Source organism: Trypanosoma brucei, chromosome 7 (genome assembly GCF_000210295.1).
Source record: "Trypanosoma brucei gambiense DAL972 chromosome 7, complete sequence".
Lineage (NCBI taxonomy): Eukaryota > Euglenozoa > Kinetoplastea > Trypanosomatida > Trypanosomatidae > Trypanosoma > Trypanosoma brucei.
Genome location: NC_026740.1, coordinates 462,742 through 481,122, shown reverse-complemented (window position 1 = coordinate 481,122; position 18,381 = coordinate 462,742). Strand labels below are relative to the sequence as shown.

At 35.1% G+C, this 18,381-nt stretch overlaps 4 protein-coding genes across 4 annotated transcripts; all 4 read left to right on the top strand.

The window, feature by feature from the left end:
* On the top strand, positions 1-2,076 carry TbgDal_VII2030 (retrotransposon hot spot (RHS) protein, putative; the record flags this gene model as incomplete). The annotated part of the gene is made up of 1 exon (XM_011776216.1): positions 1-2,076. One exon carries the CDS (start codon positions 1-3, stop codon positions 2,074-2,076), a length of 2,076 nt encoding a protein of 691 aa, XP_011774518.1.
* Positions 2,077-5,929: 3,853 nt separating this feature from the next.
* On the top strand, positions 5,930-7,657 carry TbgDal_VII2020 (retrotransposon hot spot (RHS) protein, putative; the record flags this gene model as incomplete). Its single annotated transcript, XM_011776215.1, has 1 exon — positions 5,930-7,657. The coding sequence occupies one exon, from the start codon at positions 5,930-5,932 to the stop codon at positions 7,655-7,657; it is 1,728 nt and encodes a 575-aa protein (XP_011774517.1).
* Positions 7,658-11,170: 3,513 nt separating this feature from the next.
* Positions 11,171-13,246, top strand: TbgDal_VII2010 (retrotransposon hot spot (RHS) protein, putative; the record flags this gene model as incomplete). The annotated part of the gene is made up of 1 exon (XM_011776214.1): positions 11,171-13,246. One exon carries the CDS (start codon positions 11,171-11,173, stop codon positions 13,244-13,246), a length of 2,076 nt encoding a protein of 691 aa, XP_011774516.1.
* Positions 13,247-16,778: 3,532 nt separating this feature from the next.
* On the top strand, positions 16,779-18,380 carry TbgDal_VII2000 (retrotransposon hot spot (RHS) protein, putative,(fragment); the record flags this gene model as incomplete). The annotated part of the gene is made up of 1 exon (XM_011776213.1): positions 16,779-18,380. A coding segment is annotated over one exon (1,602 nt), but the record flags the coding sequence as incomplete, so codon positions are not given.
* Position 18,381: the final 1 nt, after the last annotated feature.

The following is an 18,381-nucleotide window of genomic DNA, read 5'->3' as shown; positions in this document are numbered from 1 at the left end:
ATGATTCAAAACAACGGCAATATGAGAAATACTCAGAATGTGTTTAACGAACGGTTTAATCGTGCACAAGGTGAAGTGCAGGAACGAGGTGGACGACAGATGCAGAATCCATCGGTAACTGGAAAAAGGAAATCTCGTGAAGAGGAGTTATATGAGTCTCTGTATTATGCGAAGTGGAGTTATGTGATGTCAGGTTATAATCAAGAGCCACTCGGTATGAAGGTATTCTTTGGAAGACCACAACACATATGGACGGAAGAAGAAGTGGATATAACTCCTGAACATTGTGAAGTTGATGAGGAACTTGAGGAGAGACCCACTGGCCTGGAGATCTTTGTCCTTACATCAATGATGGGTTGGCCATCAGCTACGTTTCAATTAGGTATCAATGATGAAAGTGGTATAATGGACAATAATGTCTACATCCGTCGTGAAATGATGCGTGTGTGGTATATAATACAACAAAAATTAAATGCATGGTGGGTGCAAAAGACAGAGAGCACACCACCAACACACATTGTCATTGGTATATCTGGTATTGGAAAATCATGTGGAGTTGGATCATTTTTACTTCATTCCCTACTTCACTTCCATGAAGGAATGCTTGATGTCGTTGTGTATTTCACGGATGCCAAAGCTTACCTTATATACAACAAGAAGGGGAATGAGGAAGGGAGGGTTGTATTGTACAAGAGAAAAGACGTCACTAATGTTATTAAAGAAATGCGTTTAAAAAAAAGAGGGCATATTATTTTTGATACTGATGGACCTGATGAGACTCCGCCTTATGAGACCCAATATCTTGGGTGGGGAATAACTACACTCAACACTCCGGATACATACTATTATGAAGATTGGGAGAAGGACTATTTAAGTTGGAATGTGATTTTAAACTGCGATTACGTACGTGACATTAAGGCGTTTGTGGCCTGGAAGAAACTGTCCCTATTTCCCAACTATACGACTCTCGATGAAAATGCTCGTGCGAAGGTTAAGGAAGAACTAGAGGATGAGTGGAGGTTAGTGGAGAGACGTGTTGACGTTGTGGGGCCGCTGCCTCGTTATGTTTTCAGCGAGCAAAGTTACACCAACCGGCTGCAGGATATCAGTGATTACCTAAGAAGCCTAGAAAATGAGAAGAAAGAAGAGTATGAAACGATTCTGGAAAAATATTTTACGTGGAAAAGTGAAAAAGTGGTTCACAGTTTAGTGAAGATTGTACGGGAGGGGGGCAGATATGACGACCTCGAATCATACCACTGTAGACCTCTATCAGTTGCCATTGGGAATATGATACTCTGTACGCTGTTTTCAACTGTTGCAACACTGATGGTTGAGAAACATAGTGAAAGCGTATACGGTAAGGTCGGAGCCTACTCGCTTGAAACAAGGGCTTTGGTTTCACTTCTCTTTCCTAGAGTCTTTTGTGTGGTCACAAAACATTTGAACTACCTCCGAAGACTCGGAGAGACGGAAGACAAGCGTAGCATCCTGAAAGATATGACCCCACAACAGTTTCAAATTTTTGAACAAAAGTTCTTACCAGAAGCTGGACAGAATGCAATTGGAAACTGTAAATACAAAGTGCTCTACAGGTCATTGGAGGAGAGTAAGCTTTTTGTGGATGGCTTTTTCTTTGTGGAAGATTGCTCTAGAAGGGTTGCGGATATGAGGGATGGTTTTCCACAACTGGGAGTTGCCTCAAAGACTATTGTGCTTATTCAAATAACAGATAATTACAGGAAAGAAGCAAGTGTTTCAGAGTTACAGGAATTTATGACAAACATTGCAAGGTATTTTTCCGATTGGGATACCTTTTCTCGTAACATGGCATGGGAGATGATATATGTTAATGCTATTTATGGTGGTGTGATTAAGACGCGGCAACGATGTGTGAACAACAACACCGCTGATGCTGAGCAACAAACTGAGGAAACACAAGTATTTTGGGATGGTATTGACCAGTATCAAATAACATTTGATAACAAGATACAGAAAGAGCTTATAATAGCGTATCATGAAGAGAGAAAATATCGAGATGCACCAGCATTCACACGGAAACGAGGTCATGAGTAGCATCCTATTGTGAAGACCATTTCGTCACTTTTACATATAACATGTTAGAGGTTGGCAAAAACATATTGTATTCCTTCTGTTTCTTCATTGTAATTCTTTTAATTTTCCTTTTGTGTTTCAGGAGGGTTGTGAAGTTAACTTTATCTGACAATGAAGTATAACTTACATGCACCTTTATAGTTTTTTGGCTATTGTACCTTTCCTTCAAATAAATGAGTAAATATATTAAGCATAAAATTTCTTTTACGTCTTTGTTTTGTTGAAATACACTTGTGCAAGATGCAAGAAGAGATTTCATTTATTTATTATTTTTTTTTCTGTCAATGGGCAAAGCTACTCAAACGCGTCAGCACACAGTGATGAATACAGAATATGGGATGCAGTGCTTGCCATATTTACTTCATTTGTTTTTTTCATTTATTTCAGTAACAATCACTAATCTACAAATGCTATAGTGAAGTGATTGTTGTTTCCACACATGTGGTTAAGCTTTAAGTTGTTTAATAAAATTCAAAACTATTATTGTATTCTAATGAAACTTTCTTGACGTACATAAACCCTCTTATAGTTTACATCACTCCCCCATGTATTTATATTTAGTATTTAATGTTTTAGTTTCTGTTCAACGTATGATTTGTATTGCAGAGTTCATCACATGGAAGGCATCATTATGACTAACTATCGCACATTAGTTGTTGTATCTTCTGTGGAAGTATTCATGGCATAGCGCTGCATTACTTTAGAGTATTGTATGAAACAGTATTTATGCCTTTCAGAGGATTATTACTATTTGCATTTCAGTGACATCTACTGTTCATTTCATTAGATAATAATACTTCAAATAATTATGCAGATATTCAAAAGCTGTACCTTTTGTAAATATGGATTTACACATATGTAATGTTGAAGAACTGATATGTGGTGTGTCTCAAAACCATTCTCTCTCTCTCTCTCTCTCTATATATATATATATATATCAATAAAGTGCTTGTATCTTTGAGTAGTGGAATAATTTCATTAACATATGTAATTCAACTCAGCTATAAATGAAATAAACAAAATCAAGTAAGCTTTATTGCTTATAGTGAAGTATTAATTTAATAATTTGATATTTTGTATTTTTACTATATGCTATATGTAAAGCAAGTGAATAACTCCTGTGTGATGAATAGGTGGAAGAGATGACGAGTCCAGTAGTTTATGCAATACAAAAGCACAAGGAGAAACATGAGACTATTTTCATTTTATCATACTGACACATGCATGAAACAACAAAAATAGGTTACATGCAGCATGTCTATATGTTAGAAGCGTGCGACGTGTAACCGAGAGACTCATTCCAGTTTTTATGTCGATAATTGCTTATGCTTTTATCTTTCTTTTTATTTATTTTGGAAAGGAGATGGATTGCACATAAGATATTTACATAACTATCAAAATATGAAATGGACGAAAGAAGCAAATATCAGTGTCCCTCACAGAGTGTGAAATATTGCAGTAGCGATAAGCAGGATTTCATTCAAATATTAAAGAGACTTATAGCCACAAAGTGGAGTGCTGTGTATATATTTGTAACCCAACAGAACTGTGGTGACGAGAAGAAATCAAAGAAACACTGTATGAGTATAGTTATATCCGTTGCTGTTTAGATGTATCTCACCCATCAATAGCATTTGCATCTGCAGAAATAAATAGGGACAAATGATATTGTTTGAGACATTCTTGTTCAATAGGTTAGAAGGTAGGAATATTGTTTTGTCCCTTCACTCCTCATGCGGGGGAACCTGTCTCAACACTGCTGACTAACTTAATCCATAAAAGAAATCAGTTGCAAAGCAGTGTCTACTGAAGGATTGCCGATACACTGAGGACAAATAAAAGATACAACCACTGTTACGTATTTCCCCCTTATATGAAGTGTAGTATCTTATATAATGGAAGTTCCATGTAGTTTCCTTAAGGTAATTCTTTTCTTCTATTATTACTCTTGTGTTAATATTTGTACAATTATTTATTTGTATCTTCCAAAAGGAACATTACGACATCAGTTTAAAGAAAGGAAGTAAATAATATATGATTGTTGTATGGTATATGAAAAATAAAAAGAATATGTATAGTGACAATATGCGATATATTTAGGGATGTAGGAAATGATGAGTGATATAGTAATAGAGTACTTCTTTTTCATTATTGGATACTACAATTTAATAAAGACACATGATTTCCAATGACAGAAAGCATGTATTTGTGTCTTGACGCGAGTGGAAGAACAACTTTACTATTCCCTAAACTTTATTTCCATGATTAAATTTTACGAGTGAGTGAGTACAATATAGGGAAAGATTAAGATAAAATATGCACATGATTTCTACTCACACAACGCTATGCTCACATAGATGTATCTTAAGTTTCCATCATTCTCCATTACATTTTATTTTTATATTCCTTTGATTCCTTACACTTCTTATATTCCATGTAATATTTGCATTAAATATATTGACTATATTGAGTATATTGAATATATTCCTTTATTCAGTGTTGTCAGTGTTATGTAACTATTGCATATATTTTCCACATGTGGTGAATCACTGCAGAAGATTTAAAATATTATATAATATTTTATTGTTCACAGAAAATTTATCCTTTGTTTCCTTATTCTCATAATTCAATTTTCCTTAAACTTTCAATTTTTTTGCGTGTACTGAAAGAATATGTGAACAATTGCAAATGCAACTAGGAAATAAAAAAATAAATGATCTTAGTATCTTCACATATTCCTTAGTGTCAAAGATGAGAGTTCCCAAACAAGGAGACAACAAGATAATGTTGAAAGTGTTTAATAATGAGATGAGATACCATCCCAATATTTAACAGTACAGAAGATATTTGTGTTGGGTTTTGTATGTTACGGTTTACACTCAAACATTGTCGTCTATGCTGTGAGATGGAGCCAAGATGTTATAATGAATAACAGTTTGTATGTGCAGTATATGCTGATGCTTTGAGTTAATGTTCTTTCGATGTTATAATTAAAAACCTTTGTGACATACGTTGTCCTCATTATTACGTGTGCAATGTATAATCTATTATTGTAAATTCTGTTTATCTCATTATTAATACTATTGTTTATTATTTCAAAAAGTATGACATATTATACTATATGCATACATATTATATTATATGAAATAGTAGTATTCTTCACTTAGGATTTCGTGTTTGTTATCTCTCATATCTAAAAATCTTATTACTCATGCTTTCATACAGAATATTTAATTGATTGAACATCACTATTCAATATATGCAAGGGGTTGTTAAGGGGTTTAACTGTAAGGAGGGGTTATAATTTGTTCGGTTAGTTTATGATATTCATGAACTGTATATATATGTTGCTTGATAGTGTGTACACATCATTCCCTTCATTTTACTATTTGATTTAACACACACACACATATGTGCAGAAAGTAACACAATATTACCTATTTAAAGTTATTATTTTGAGATAGGAATGATTCAAAACAACGGCAATATGAGAAATACTCAGAATGTGTTTAACGAACGGTTTAATCGTGCACAAGGTGAAGTGCAGGAACGAGGTGGACGACAGATGCAGAATCCATCGGTAACTGGAAAAAGGAAATCTCGTGAAGAGGAGTTATATGAGTCTCTGTATTATGCGAAGTGGAGTTATGTGATGTCAGGTTATAATCAAGAGCCACTCGGTATGAAGGTATTCTTTGGAAGACCACAACACATATGAACGGAAGAAGAAGTGGATATAACTCCTGAACATTGTGAAGTTGATGCGGAACTTGAGGAGAGACCCACTGGCCTGGAGATCTTTGTCCTTACATCAATGATGGGTTGGCCATCAGCTACGTTTCAATTAGGTATCAATGATGAAAGTGGTATAATGGACAATAATGTCTACATCCGTCGTGAAATGATGCGTGTGTGGTATATAATACAACGAAAATTAAATGCATGGTGGGTGCAAAAGACAGAGAGCACACCACCAACACACATTGTCATTGGTATATCTGGTATTGGAAAATCATGTGGAGTTGGATCATTTTTACTTCATTCCCTACTTCACTTCCATGAAGGAATGCTTGATGTCGTTGTGTATTTCACGGATGCCAAAGCTTACCTTATATACAACAAGAAGGGGAATGAGGAAGGGAGGGTTGTATTGTACAAGAGAAAAGACGTCACTAATGTTATTAAAGAAATGCGTTTAAAAAAAAGAGGGCATATTATTTTTGATACTGATGGACCTGATGAGACTCCGCCTTATGAGACCCCAAGAAATGTTTGGGGTGTGACTGTCCTCGCACCCCCAGATGGAGTTCGCTACAAGTACTGGATGAAGAACCTGGAACAAACAAGGATAATTTTAAACTGCGATGACGTACGTGACATTAAGGCGTTTGTGGCCTGGAAGAAACTGTCCCTATTTCCCAACTATACAACTCTCGATGAAAATGCTCGTTTGAAGGTTAAGGAAGAACTAGAGGATGAGTGGAGGTTAGTGGAGAGACGTGTTGACGTTGTGGGGCCGCTGCCTCGTTATGTTTTCAGCAAGCAAAGTTACACCAACCGGCTGCAGGATATCAGTGATTACCTAAGAAGCCTAGAAAATGAGAAGAAAGAAGAGTATGAAACGATTCTGGAAAAATATTTTACGTGGAAAAGTGAAAAAGTGGTTCACAGTTTAGTGAAGATTGTACGGGAGGGGGGCAGATATGACGACCTCGAATCATACCACTGTAGACCTCTATCAGTTGCCATTGGGAATATGATACTCTGTACGCTGTTTGCAGATGTTGCGGAAAGTATGTCATCCCATGAATTCATGATGAGATACGGTAAGGTCGGAGCCTACTCGCTTAAAACAAGGGCTTTGGTTTCACTTCTCTTTCCTAGAGTCTTTTGTGTGGTCACAAAACATTTGAACTACCTCCGAAGACTCGGAGAGACGGAAGACAAGCGTAGCATCCTGAAAGATATGACCCCACAACAGTTTCAAATTTTTGAACAAAAGTTCTTGCCAGAAGCTGGACAGAATGCAATTGGAAACTGTAAATACAAAGTGCTCTACAGGTCATTGGAAGAGAGTAAGCTTTTTGTGGATGGCTTTTTCTTTGTGGAAGATTGCTCTAGAAGGGTTGCGGATATGAGGGATGGTTTTCCACAACTGGGAGTTGCCTCAAAGACTATTGTGCTTATTCAAATAACAGATAATTACAGGAAAGAAGCAAGTGTTTCAGAGTTACAGGAATTTATGACAAACATTGCAAGGTATTTTTCCGATTGGGATACCTTTTCTCGTAACATGGCATGGGAGATGATATATGTTAATGCTATTTATGGTGGTGTGATTAAGACGCGGCAACGATGTGTGAACAACAACACCGCTGATGCTGAGCAACAAACTGAGGAAACACAAGTATTTTGGGATGGTATTGACCAGTATCAAATAACATTTGATAACAAGATACAGAAAGAGCTTATAATAGCGTATCATGAAGAGAGAAAATATCGAGATGCACCAGCATTCACACGGAAACGAGGTCATGAGTAGCATCCTATTGTGAAGACCATTTCGTCACTTTTACATATAACATGTTAGAGGTTGGCAAAAACATATTGTATTTCTTCTGTTTCTTCATTGTAATTCTTTTAATTTTCCTTTTGTGTTTCAGGAGGGTTGTGAAGTTAACTTTATCTGACAATGAAGTATAACTCACATGCACCTTTATAGTTTTTTGGCTATTGTACCTTTCCTTCAAATAAATGAGTAAATATATTAAGCATAAAATTTCTTTTACGTTTTTGTTCTGTTGAAATACACTTGTGCAAGATGCAAGAAGAGATTTCATTTATTTATTATTTTTTTTTCTGTCAATGGGCAAAGCTACTCAAACGCGTCAGCACACAGTGATGAATACAGAATATGGGATGCAGTGCTTGCCGTATTTACTTCATTTGTTTTTTTCATTTATTTCAGTAACAATCACTAATCTACAAATGCTATAGTGAAGTGATTGTTGTTTCCACACATGTGGTTAAGCTTTAAGTTGTTTAATAAAATTCAAAACTATTATTGTATTCTAATGAAACTTTCTTGACGCACATAACCCCTCTTATATTTTACATCACTTCCCCATGTATTTATATTTAGTATTTAATGTTTTAGTTTCTGTTCAACGTATGATTTGTATTGCAGAGTTCATCACATGGAAGGCATCATTATGACTAACTATCGCACATTAGTTGTTGTATCTTCTGTGGAAGTATTCATGGCATAGCGCTGCATTACTTTAGAGTATTGTGTGAAACAGTATTTATGCCTTTCAGAGGATTATTACTATTTGCATTTCAGTGACATCTACTGTTCATTTCATTAGATAATAATACTTCAAATAATTATGCAGATATTCAAAAGCTTTACCTTTTGTAAATATGGATTTACACATATGTAATGTTGAAGAACTGATATGTGGTGTGTCTCAAAACCATTCTCTCTCTCTCTCTCTCTCTATATATATATATATATATATATATATCAATAAAGTGCTTGTATCTTTGAGTAGTGGAATAATTTCATTAACATATGTAATTCAACTCAGCTATAAATGAAATAAACAAAATCAAGTAAGCTTTATTGCTTATAGTGAAGTATTAATTTAATAATTTGATATTTTGTATTTTTACTATATGCTATATGTAAAGCAAGTGAACAACTCCTGTGTGATGAATAGGTGGAAGAGATGACGAGTCCAGTAGTTTATGCAATACAAAAGCACAAGGAGAAACATGAGACTATTTTCATTTTATCATACTGACACATGAATGAAACAACAAAAATAGGTTACATGCAGCGTGTCTATATGTTAGAAGCGTGCGACGTGTAACCGAGAGACTCATTCCAGTTTTTATGTCGATAATTGCTTATGCTTTTATCTTTCTTTTTATTTATTTTGGAAAGGAGATGGATTGCACATAAGATATTTACATAACTATCAAAATATGAAATGGACGAAAGAAGCAAATATCAGTGTCCCTCACAGAGTGTGAAATATTGCAGTAGCGATAAGCAGGATTTCATTCAAATATTAAAGAGACTTATAGCCACAAAGTGGAGTGCTGTGTATATATTTGTAACCCAACAGAACTGTGGTGACGAGAAGAAATCAAAGAAACACTGTATGAGTATAGTTATATCCGTTGCTGTTTAGATGTATCTCACCCATCAATAGCATTTGCATCTGCAGAAATAAATAGGGACAAATGATATTGTTTGAGACATTCTTGTTCAATAGGTTAGAAGGTAGGAATATTGTTTTGTCCCTTCACTCCTCATGCGGGGGAACCTGTCTCAACACTGCTGACTAACTTAATCCATAAAAGAAATCAGTTGCAAAGCAGTGTCTACTGAAGGATTGCCGATACACTGAGGACAAATAAAAGATACAACCACTGTTACGTATTTCCCCCTTATATGAAGTGTAGTATCTTATATAATGGAAGTTCCATGTAGTTTCCTTAAGGTAATTCTTTTCTTCTATCATTACTCTTGTGTTAATATTTGTTCAATTATTTATTTGTATCTTCCAAAAGGAACATTACAACATCAGGTTAAAGAAAGGAAGTAAATAATATATGATTGTTGTTTGGTATATGAAAAATAAAAAGAATATGTATAGTGACAATATGCGATATATTTAGGGATGTAGGAAATGATGAGTGATATAGTAATAGAGTACTTCTTTTTCATTATTGGATACTACAATTTAATAAAGACACATGATTTCCAATGACAGAAAGCATGTATTTGTGTCTTGATGCGAGTGGAAGAACAACTTTACTATTCCCTAAACTTTATTTCCATGATTAAATTTTACGAGTGAGTGAGTACAATATAGGGAAAGATTAAGATAAAATATGCACATGATTTCTACTCACACAACGCTATGCTCACATAGATGTATCTTAAGTTTCCATCATTCTCCATTACATTTTATTTTTTATATTCCTTTGATTCCTTACACTTCTTATATTCCATGTAATATTTGCATTAAATATATTGACTATATTGAGTATATTGAATATATTCCTTTATTCAGTGTTGTCAGTGTTATGTAACTATTGCATATATTTTCCACATGTGGTGAATCACTGCAGAAGATTTGAGATATTATATAATATTTTATTGTTCACAGAAAATTTATCCTTTGTTTCCTTATTCTAATAATTCAATTTTCCTTAAACTTTCAATTTTTTTGCGTGTACTAAAAGAATATGTGAACAATTGCAAATGCAACTAGGAAATAAAAAAATAAATGATCTTAGTATCTTCACATATTCCTTAGTGTCACAGATGAGAGTTCCCAAACAAGGAGACAACAAGATAATGTTGAAAGTGTTTAATAATGAGATGAGATACCATCCCAATATTTAACAGTACAGAAGATATTTGTGTTGGGTTTTGTATGTTACGGTTTACACTCAAACATTGTCGTCTATGCTGTGAGATGGAGCCAAGATGTTATAATGAATAACAGTTTGTATGTGCATATATGCTGATGCTTTGAGTTAATGTTCTTTCGATGTTATAATTAAGAACCTTTGTGACATACGTTGTCCTCATTATTACGTGTGCAATGTATAATCTATTATTGTAAATTCTGTTTATCTCATTATTAATACTATTGTTTATTATTTCAAAAAGTATGACATATTATACTATATGCATACATATTATATTATATGAAATAGTAGTATTCTTCACTTAGGATTTCGTGTTTGTTATCTCTCATATCTAAAAATCTTATTACTCATGCTTTCATACAGAATATTTAATTGATTGAACATCACTATTCAATATATGCAAGGGGTTGTGAAGGGGTTTAACTGTAAGGAGGGGTTATAATTTGTTCTGTTAGTTTATGATATTCATGAACTGTATATATGTGTTGCTTGATAGTGTGTACACATCATTCCCTTCATTTTACTATTTGATTTAACACACACACACATATGTGCAGAAAGTAACACAATATTACCTATTTAAAGTTATTATTTTGAGATAGGAATGATTCAAAACAACGGCAATATGGGAAATACTCAGAATGTGTTTAACGAACGGTTTAATCGTGCACAAGGTGAAGTGCAGGAACGAGGTGGACGACAGATGCAGAATCCATCGGTAACTGGAAAAAGGAAATCTCGTGAAGAGGAGTTATATGAGTCTCTGTATTATGCGAAGTGGAGTTATGTGATGTCAGGTTATAATCAAGAGCCACTCGGTATGAAGGTATTCTTTGGAAGACCACAACACATATGGACGGAAGAAGAAGTGGATATAACTCCTGAACATTGTGAAGTTGATGCGGAACTTGAGGAGAGACCCACTGGCCTGGAGATCTTTGTCCTTACATCAATGATGGGTTGGCCATCAGCTACGTTTCAATTAGGTATCAATGATGAAAGTGGTATAATGGACAATAATGTCTACATCCGTCGTGAAATGATGCGTGTGTGGTATATAATACAACAAAAATTAAATGAATGGTGGGTGGAAAAGACAGAGAGCACACCACCAACACACATTGTCATTGGTATTCCAGGGACTGGAAAATCATGTGGAGTTGGATCATTTTTACTTCATTCCCTACTTCACTTCCATGAAGGAATGCTTGATGTCGTTGTGTATTTCACGGATGCCAAAGCTTACCTTATATACAACAAGAAGGGGAATGAGGAAGGGAGGGTTGTATTGTACAAGAGAAAAGACGTCACTAATGTTATTAAAGAAATGCGTTTAAAAAAAAGAGGGCATATTATTTTTGATACTGATGGACCTGATGAGACTCCGCCTTATGAGACCCAATATCTTGGGTGGGGAATAACTACACTCAACACTCCGGATACATACTATTATAAACATTGGGGGAAGGACTATTTCAGTTGGAATGTGATTTTAAACTGCGATGACGTACGTGACATTAAGGCGTTTGTGGCCTGGAAGAAATTGTCCCTATTTCCCAACTATACGACTCTCGATGAAAATGCTCGTGCGAAGGTTAAGGAAGAACTAGAGGATGAGTGGAGGTTAGTGGAGAGACGTGTTGACGTTGTGGGGCCGCTGCCTCGTTATGTTTTCAGCGAGCAAAGTTACACCAACCGGCTGCAGGATATCAGTGATTACCTAAGAAGCCTAGAAAATGAGAAGAAAGAAGAGTATGAAACGATTCTGGAAAAATATTTTACGTGGAAAAGTGAAAAAGTGGTTCACAGTTTAGTGAAGATTGTACGGGAGGGGGGCAGATATGACGACCTCGAATCATACCACTGTAGACCTCTATCAGTTGCCATTGGGAATATGATACTCTGTACGCTGTTTTCAACTGTTGCAACACTGATGGTTGAGAAACATAGTGAAAGCGTATACGGTAAGGTCGGAGCCTACTCGCTTGAAACAAGGGCTTTGGTTTCACTTCTCTTTCCTAGAGTCTTTTGTGTGGTCACAAAACATTTGAACTACCTCCGAAGACTCGGAGAGACGGAAGACAAGCGTAGCATCCTGAAAGATATGACCCCACAACAGTTTCAAATTTTTGAACAAAAGTTCTTGCCAGAAGCTGGACAGAATGCAATTGGAAACTGTAAATACAAAGTGCTCTACAGGTCATTGGAAGAGAGCAAGCTTTTTGTGGATGGCTTTTTCTTTGTGGAAGATTGCTCTAGAAGGGTTGCGGATATGCGGGATGGTTTTCCACAACTGGGAGTTGCCTCAAAGACTATTGTGCTTATTCAAATAACAGATAATTACAGGAAAGAAGCAAGTGTTTCAGAGTTACAGGAATTTATGACAAACATTGCAAGGTATTTTTCCGATTGGGATACCTTTTCTCGTAACATGGCATGGGAGATGATATATGTTAATGCTATTTATGGTGGTGTGATTAAGACGCGGCAACGATGTGTGAACAACAACACCGCTGATGCTGAGCAACAAACTGAGGAAACACAAGTATTTTGGGATGGTATTGACCAGTATCAAATAACATTTGATAACAAGATACAGAAAGAGCTTATAATAGCGTATCATGAAGAGAGAAAATATCGAGATGCACCAGCATTCACACGGAAACGAGGTCATGAGTAGCATCCTATTGTGAAGACCATTTCGTCACTTTTACATATAACATGTTAGAGGTTGGAAAAAACATATTGTATTCCTTCTGTTTCTTCATTGTAATTCTTTTAATTTTCCTTTTGTGTTTCAGGAGGGTTGTGAAGTTAACTTTATCTGACAATGAAGTATAACTCACATGCACCTTTATAGTTTTTTGGCCATTGTACCTTTCCTTCAAATAAATGAGTAAATATATTAAGCATAAAATTTCTTTTACGTCTTTGTTTTGTTGAAATACACTTGTGCAAGATGCAAGAAGAGATTTCATTTATTTATTATTTTTTTTTCTGTCAATGGGCAAAGCTACTCAAACGCGTCAACACACAGTGATGAATACAAAATATGGGATGCAGTGCTTGCCGTATTTACTTCATTTGCTTTTTTTCATTTATTTCAGTAACAATCACTAATCTACAAATGCTATAGTGAAGTGATTGTTGTTTCCACACATGTGGTTAAGCTTTAAGTTGTCTAATGAAATTCAAAACTATTATTGTATTCTAATGAAACTTTCTTGACGTACATAACCCCTCTTATAGTTTACATCACTCCCCCATGCATTTATATTTAGTATTTAATGTTTTAGTTTCTGTTCAACGTATGATTTGTATTGCAGAGTTCATCACATGGAAGGCATCATTATGACTAACTATCGCACATTAGTTGTTGTATCTTCTGTGGAAGTATTCATGGCACAGCGCTGCAGTACTTTAGAGTATTGTATGAAACAGTATTTATGCCTTTCAGAGGATTATTACTATTTGCATTTCAGTGACATCTACTGTTCATTTCATTAGATAATAATACTTCAAATAATTATGCAGATATTCAAAAGCTGTACCTTTTGTAAATATGGATTTACACATATGTAATGTTGAAGAACTGATATGTGGTGTGTCTCAAAACCATTCTCTCTCTCTCTCTCTCTATATATATATATATATCAATAAAGTGCTTGTATCTTTGAGTAGTGGAATAATTTCATTAACATATGTAATTCAACTCAGATATAAATGAAATAAACAAAATCAAGTAAGCTTTATTGCTTATAGTGAAGTATTAATTTAATAATTTGATATTATGTATTTTTACTGTATGCTACATGTAAAGCAAGTGAACAACTCCTGTGTGATGAATAGATGGAAGAGATGACGAGTCCAGTAGTTTATGCAATACAAAAGCACAAGGAGAAACATGAGACTATTTTCATTTTATCATACTGACACATGCATGAAACAACAAAAATAGGTTACATGCAGCATGTCTATATGTTAGAAGCGTGCGACGTGTAACCGAGAGACTCATTCCAGTTTTTATGTCGATAATTGCTTATGCTTTTATCTTTCTTTTTATTTATTTTGGAAAGAAGATGGATTGCACATAAGATATTTACATAACTATCAAAATATGAAATGGACGAAAGAAGCAAATATCAGTGTCCCTCACAGAGTGTGAAATATTGCAGTAGCGATAGGCAGGATTTCATTCAAATATTAAAGAGACTTATAGCCACAAAGTGGAGTGCTGTGTATATATTTGTAACCCAACAGAACTGTGGTGACGAGAAGAAATCAAAGAAACACTGTATGAGTATAGTTATATCCGTTGCTGTTTAGATGTATCTCACCCATCAATAGCATTTGCATCTGCAGAAATAAATAGGGACAAATGATATTGTTTGAGACATTCTTGTTCAATAGGTTAGAAGGTAGGAATATTGTTTTGTCCCTTCACTCCTCATGCGGGGGAACCTGTCTCAACACTGCTGACTAACTTAATCCATAAAAGAAATCAGTTGCAAAGCAGTGTCTACTGAAGGATTGCCGATACACTGAGGACAAATAAAAGATACAACCACTGTTACGTTTTTACCCCTTATATGAAGTGTAGTATCTTATATAATGGAAGTTCCATGTAGTTTCCTTAAGGTAATTCTTTTCTTCTATTATTACTCTTGTGTTAATATTTGTTCAATTATTTATTTGTATCTTCCAAAAGGAACATTACAACATCAGGTTAAAGAAAGGAAGTAAATAATATATGATTGTTGTTTGGTATATGAAAAATAAAAAGAATATGTATAGTGACAATATGCGATATATTTAGGGATGTAGGAAATGATGAGTGATATAGTAATAGAGTACTTCTTTTTCATTATTGGATACTACAATTTAATAAAGACACATGATTTCCAATGACAGAAAGCATGTATTTGTGTCTTGACGCGAGTGGAAGAACAACTTTACTATTCCCTAAACTTTATTTCCATGATTAAATTTTACGAGTGAGTGAGTACAATATAGGGAAAGATTAAGATAAAATATGCACATGATTTCTACTCACACAACGCTATGCTCACATAGATGTATCTTAAGTTTCCATCATTCTCCATTACATTTTATTTTTTATATTCCTTTGATTCCTTACACTTCTTATATTCCATGTAATATTTGCATTAAATATATTGACTATATTGAGTATATTGAATATATTCCTTTATTCAGTGTTGTCAGTGTTATGTAACTATTGCATATATTTTCCACATGTGGTGAATCACTGCAGAAGATTTAAAATATTATATAATATTTTATTGTTCACAGAAAATTTATCCTTTGTTTCCTTATTCTCATAATTCAATTTTCCTTAAACTTTCAATTTTTTTGCGTGTACTGAAAGAATATGTGAACAATTGCAAATGCAACTAGGAAATAAAAAAATAAATGATCTTAGTATCTTCACATATTCCTTAGTGTCAAAGATGAGAGTTCCCAAACAAGGAGACAACAAGATAATGTTGAAAGTGTTTAATAATGAGATGAGATACCATCCCAATATTTAACAGTACAGAAGATATTTGTGTTAGGTTTTGTATGTTACGGTTTACACTCAAACATTGTCGTCTATGCTGTGAGATGGAGCCAAGATGTTATAATGAATAACAGTTTGTATGTGCATATATGCTGATGCTTTGAGTTAATGTTCTTTCGATGTTATAATTAAGAACCTTTGTGACATACGTTGTCCTCATTATTACGTGTGCAATGTATAATCTATTATTGTAAATTCTGTTTATCTCATTATTAATACTATTGTTTATTATTTCAACAAGTATGACATATTATACTATATGCATACATATTATATTATATGAAATAGTAGTATTCTTCACTTAGGATTTCGTGTTTGTTATCTCTCATATCTAAAAATCTTATTACTCATGCTTTCATACAGAATATTTAATTGATTGAACATCACTATTCAATATATGCAAGGGGTTGTGAAGGGGTTTAACTGTAAGGAGGGGTTATAATTTGTTCTGTTAGTTTATGATATTCATGAACTGTATATATGTGTTGCTTGATAGTGTGTACACATCATTCCCTTCATTTTACTATTTGATTTAACACAAACACACACACACACACACACACACACAAACACACACATATGTGCAGAAAGTAACACAATATTACCTATTTAAAGTTATTATTTTGAGATAGGAATGATTCAAAACAACGGCAATATGGGAAATACTCAGAATGTGTTTAACGAACGGTTTAATCGTGCACAAGGTGAAGTGCAGGAACAAGGTGGACGACAGATGCAGAATCCATCGGTAACTGGAAAAAGGAAATCTCGTGAAGAGGAGTTATATGAGTCTCTGTATTATGCGAAGTGGAGTTATGTGATGTCAGGTTATAATCAAGAGCCACTCGGTATGAAGGTATTCTTTGGAAGACCACAACACATATGGACGGAAGAAGAAGTTGATATAACTCCTGAACATTGTGAAGTTGATGCGGAACTTGAGGAGAGACCCACTGGCCTGGAGATCTTTGTCCTTACATCAATGATGGGTTGGCCCTCAGATAGATTTCAAGGTGGTCTAATTAGTTTATATCAGAGAATTGGGATATTGGACAATAATGTCTACATCCGTCGTGAAATGATGCGTGTGTGGTATATAATACAACAAAAATTAAATGCATGGTGGGTGCAAAAGACAGAGAGACCACCAACACACATTGTCATTGGTATATCTGGTATTGGAAAATCATGTGGAGTTGGATCATTTTTACTTCATTCCCTACTTCACTTCCATGAAGGAATGCTTGATGTCGTTGTGTATTTCACGGATGCCAAAGCTTACCTTATATACAACAAGAAGGGGAATGAGGAAGGGAGGGTTGTATTGTACAAGAGAAAAGACGTCACTAATGTTATTGAAGAAATGCGTTTGAAAAAAAGAGGGCATATTATTTTTGATATTAATAGTCCTAAGGAGACTCTGCCTTATGAGATCCCAAGAAATGTTTGGGGTGTGACTGTCCTCGCACCCCCAGATGGAGTTCGCTACAAGTACTGGATGAAGAACCTGGAACAAACAAGGATAATTTTAAACTGCGATGACGTACGTGACATTAAGGCGTTTGTAGCTTGGAAGAAACTGTCCCTATTTCCCAACTATACGACTCTCGATGAAAATGCTCGTGCGAAGGTTAAGGAAGAGCTAGAGGATGAGTGGAGGTTGGTGGAGAGACGTGTTGACGTAGTGGGGCCGCTGCCTCGTTATGTTTTCGGTAATCGAGGTAACTGTCGTGAGTTGGAGGTAATAAGGTATCTAAGCCGTCTCAGTTGTAATAGACGAGATGGCTATGATATGATGATGGGAAAATATTTTGAATGGAAAGGTAATGATTTCACACAACCGTTAATAAAGATTGTACGGGAGAGGAGCAGATATGGCAACCTCGAATCATACCACTGTAGACCTCTATCAGTTGCCATTGGGAATATGATACTCTGTACGCTGTTTGCAACTGTTGCGGAAAGTATGTCATCCCATGAATTCATGATGGAATACGGTAAGGTCGGAGCCTACTCGCTTAAAACAAGGGCTTTGGTTTCACTTCTCTTTCCTAGAGTCTTTTGTGTGGTCACAAAACATTTGAACTACCTCCGAAGACTCGGAGAGACGGAAGACAAGCGTAGCATCCTGAAAGATATGACCCCACAACAGTTTCAACTTGTTGAACAAAAGTTCTTACCAGAAGCTGGACAGAATGCAATGGAAACTGTGAATACAAGGTGCTCTACAGGTCATT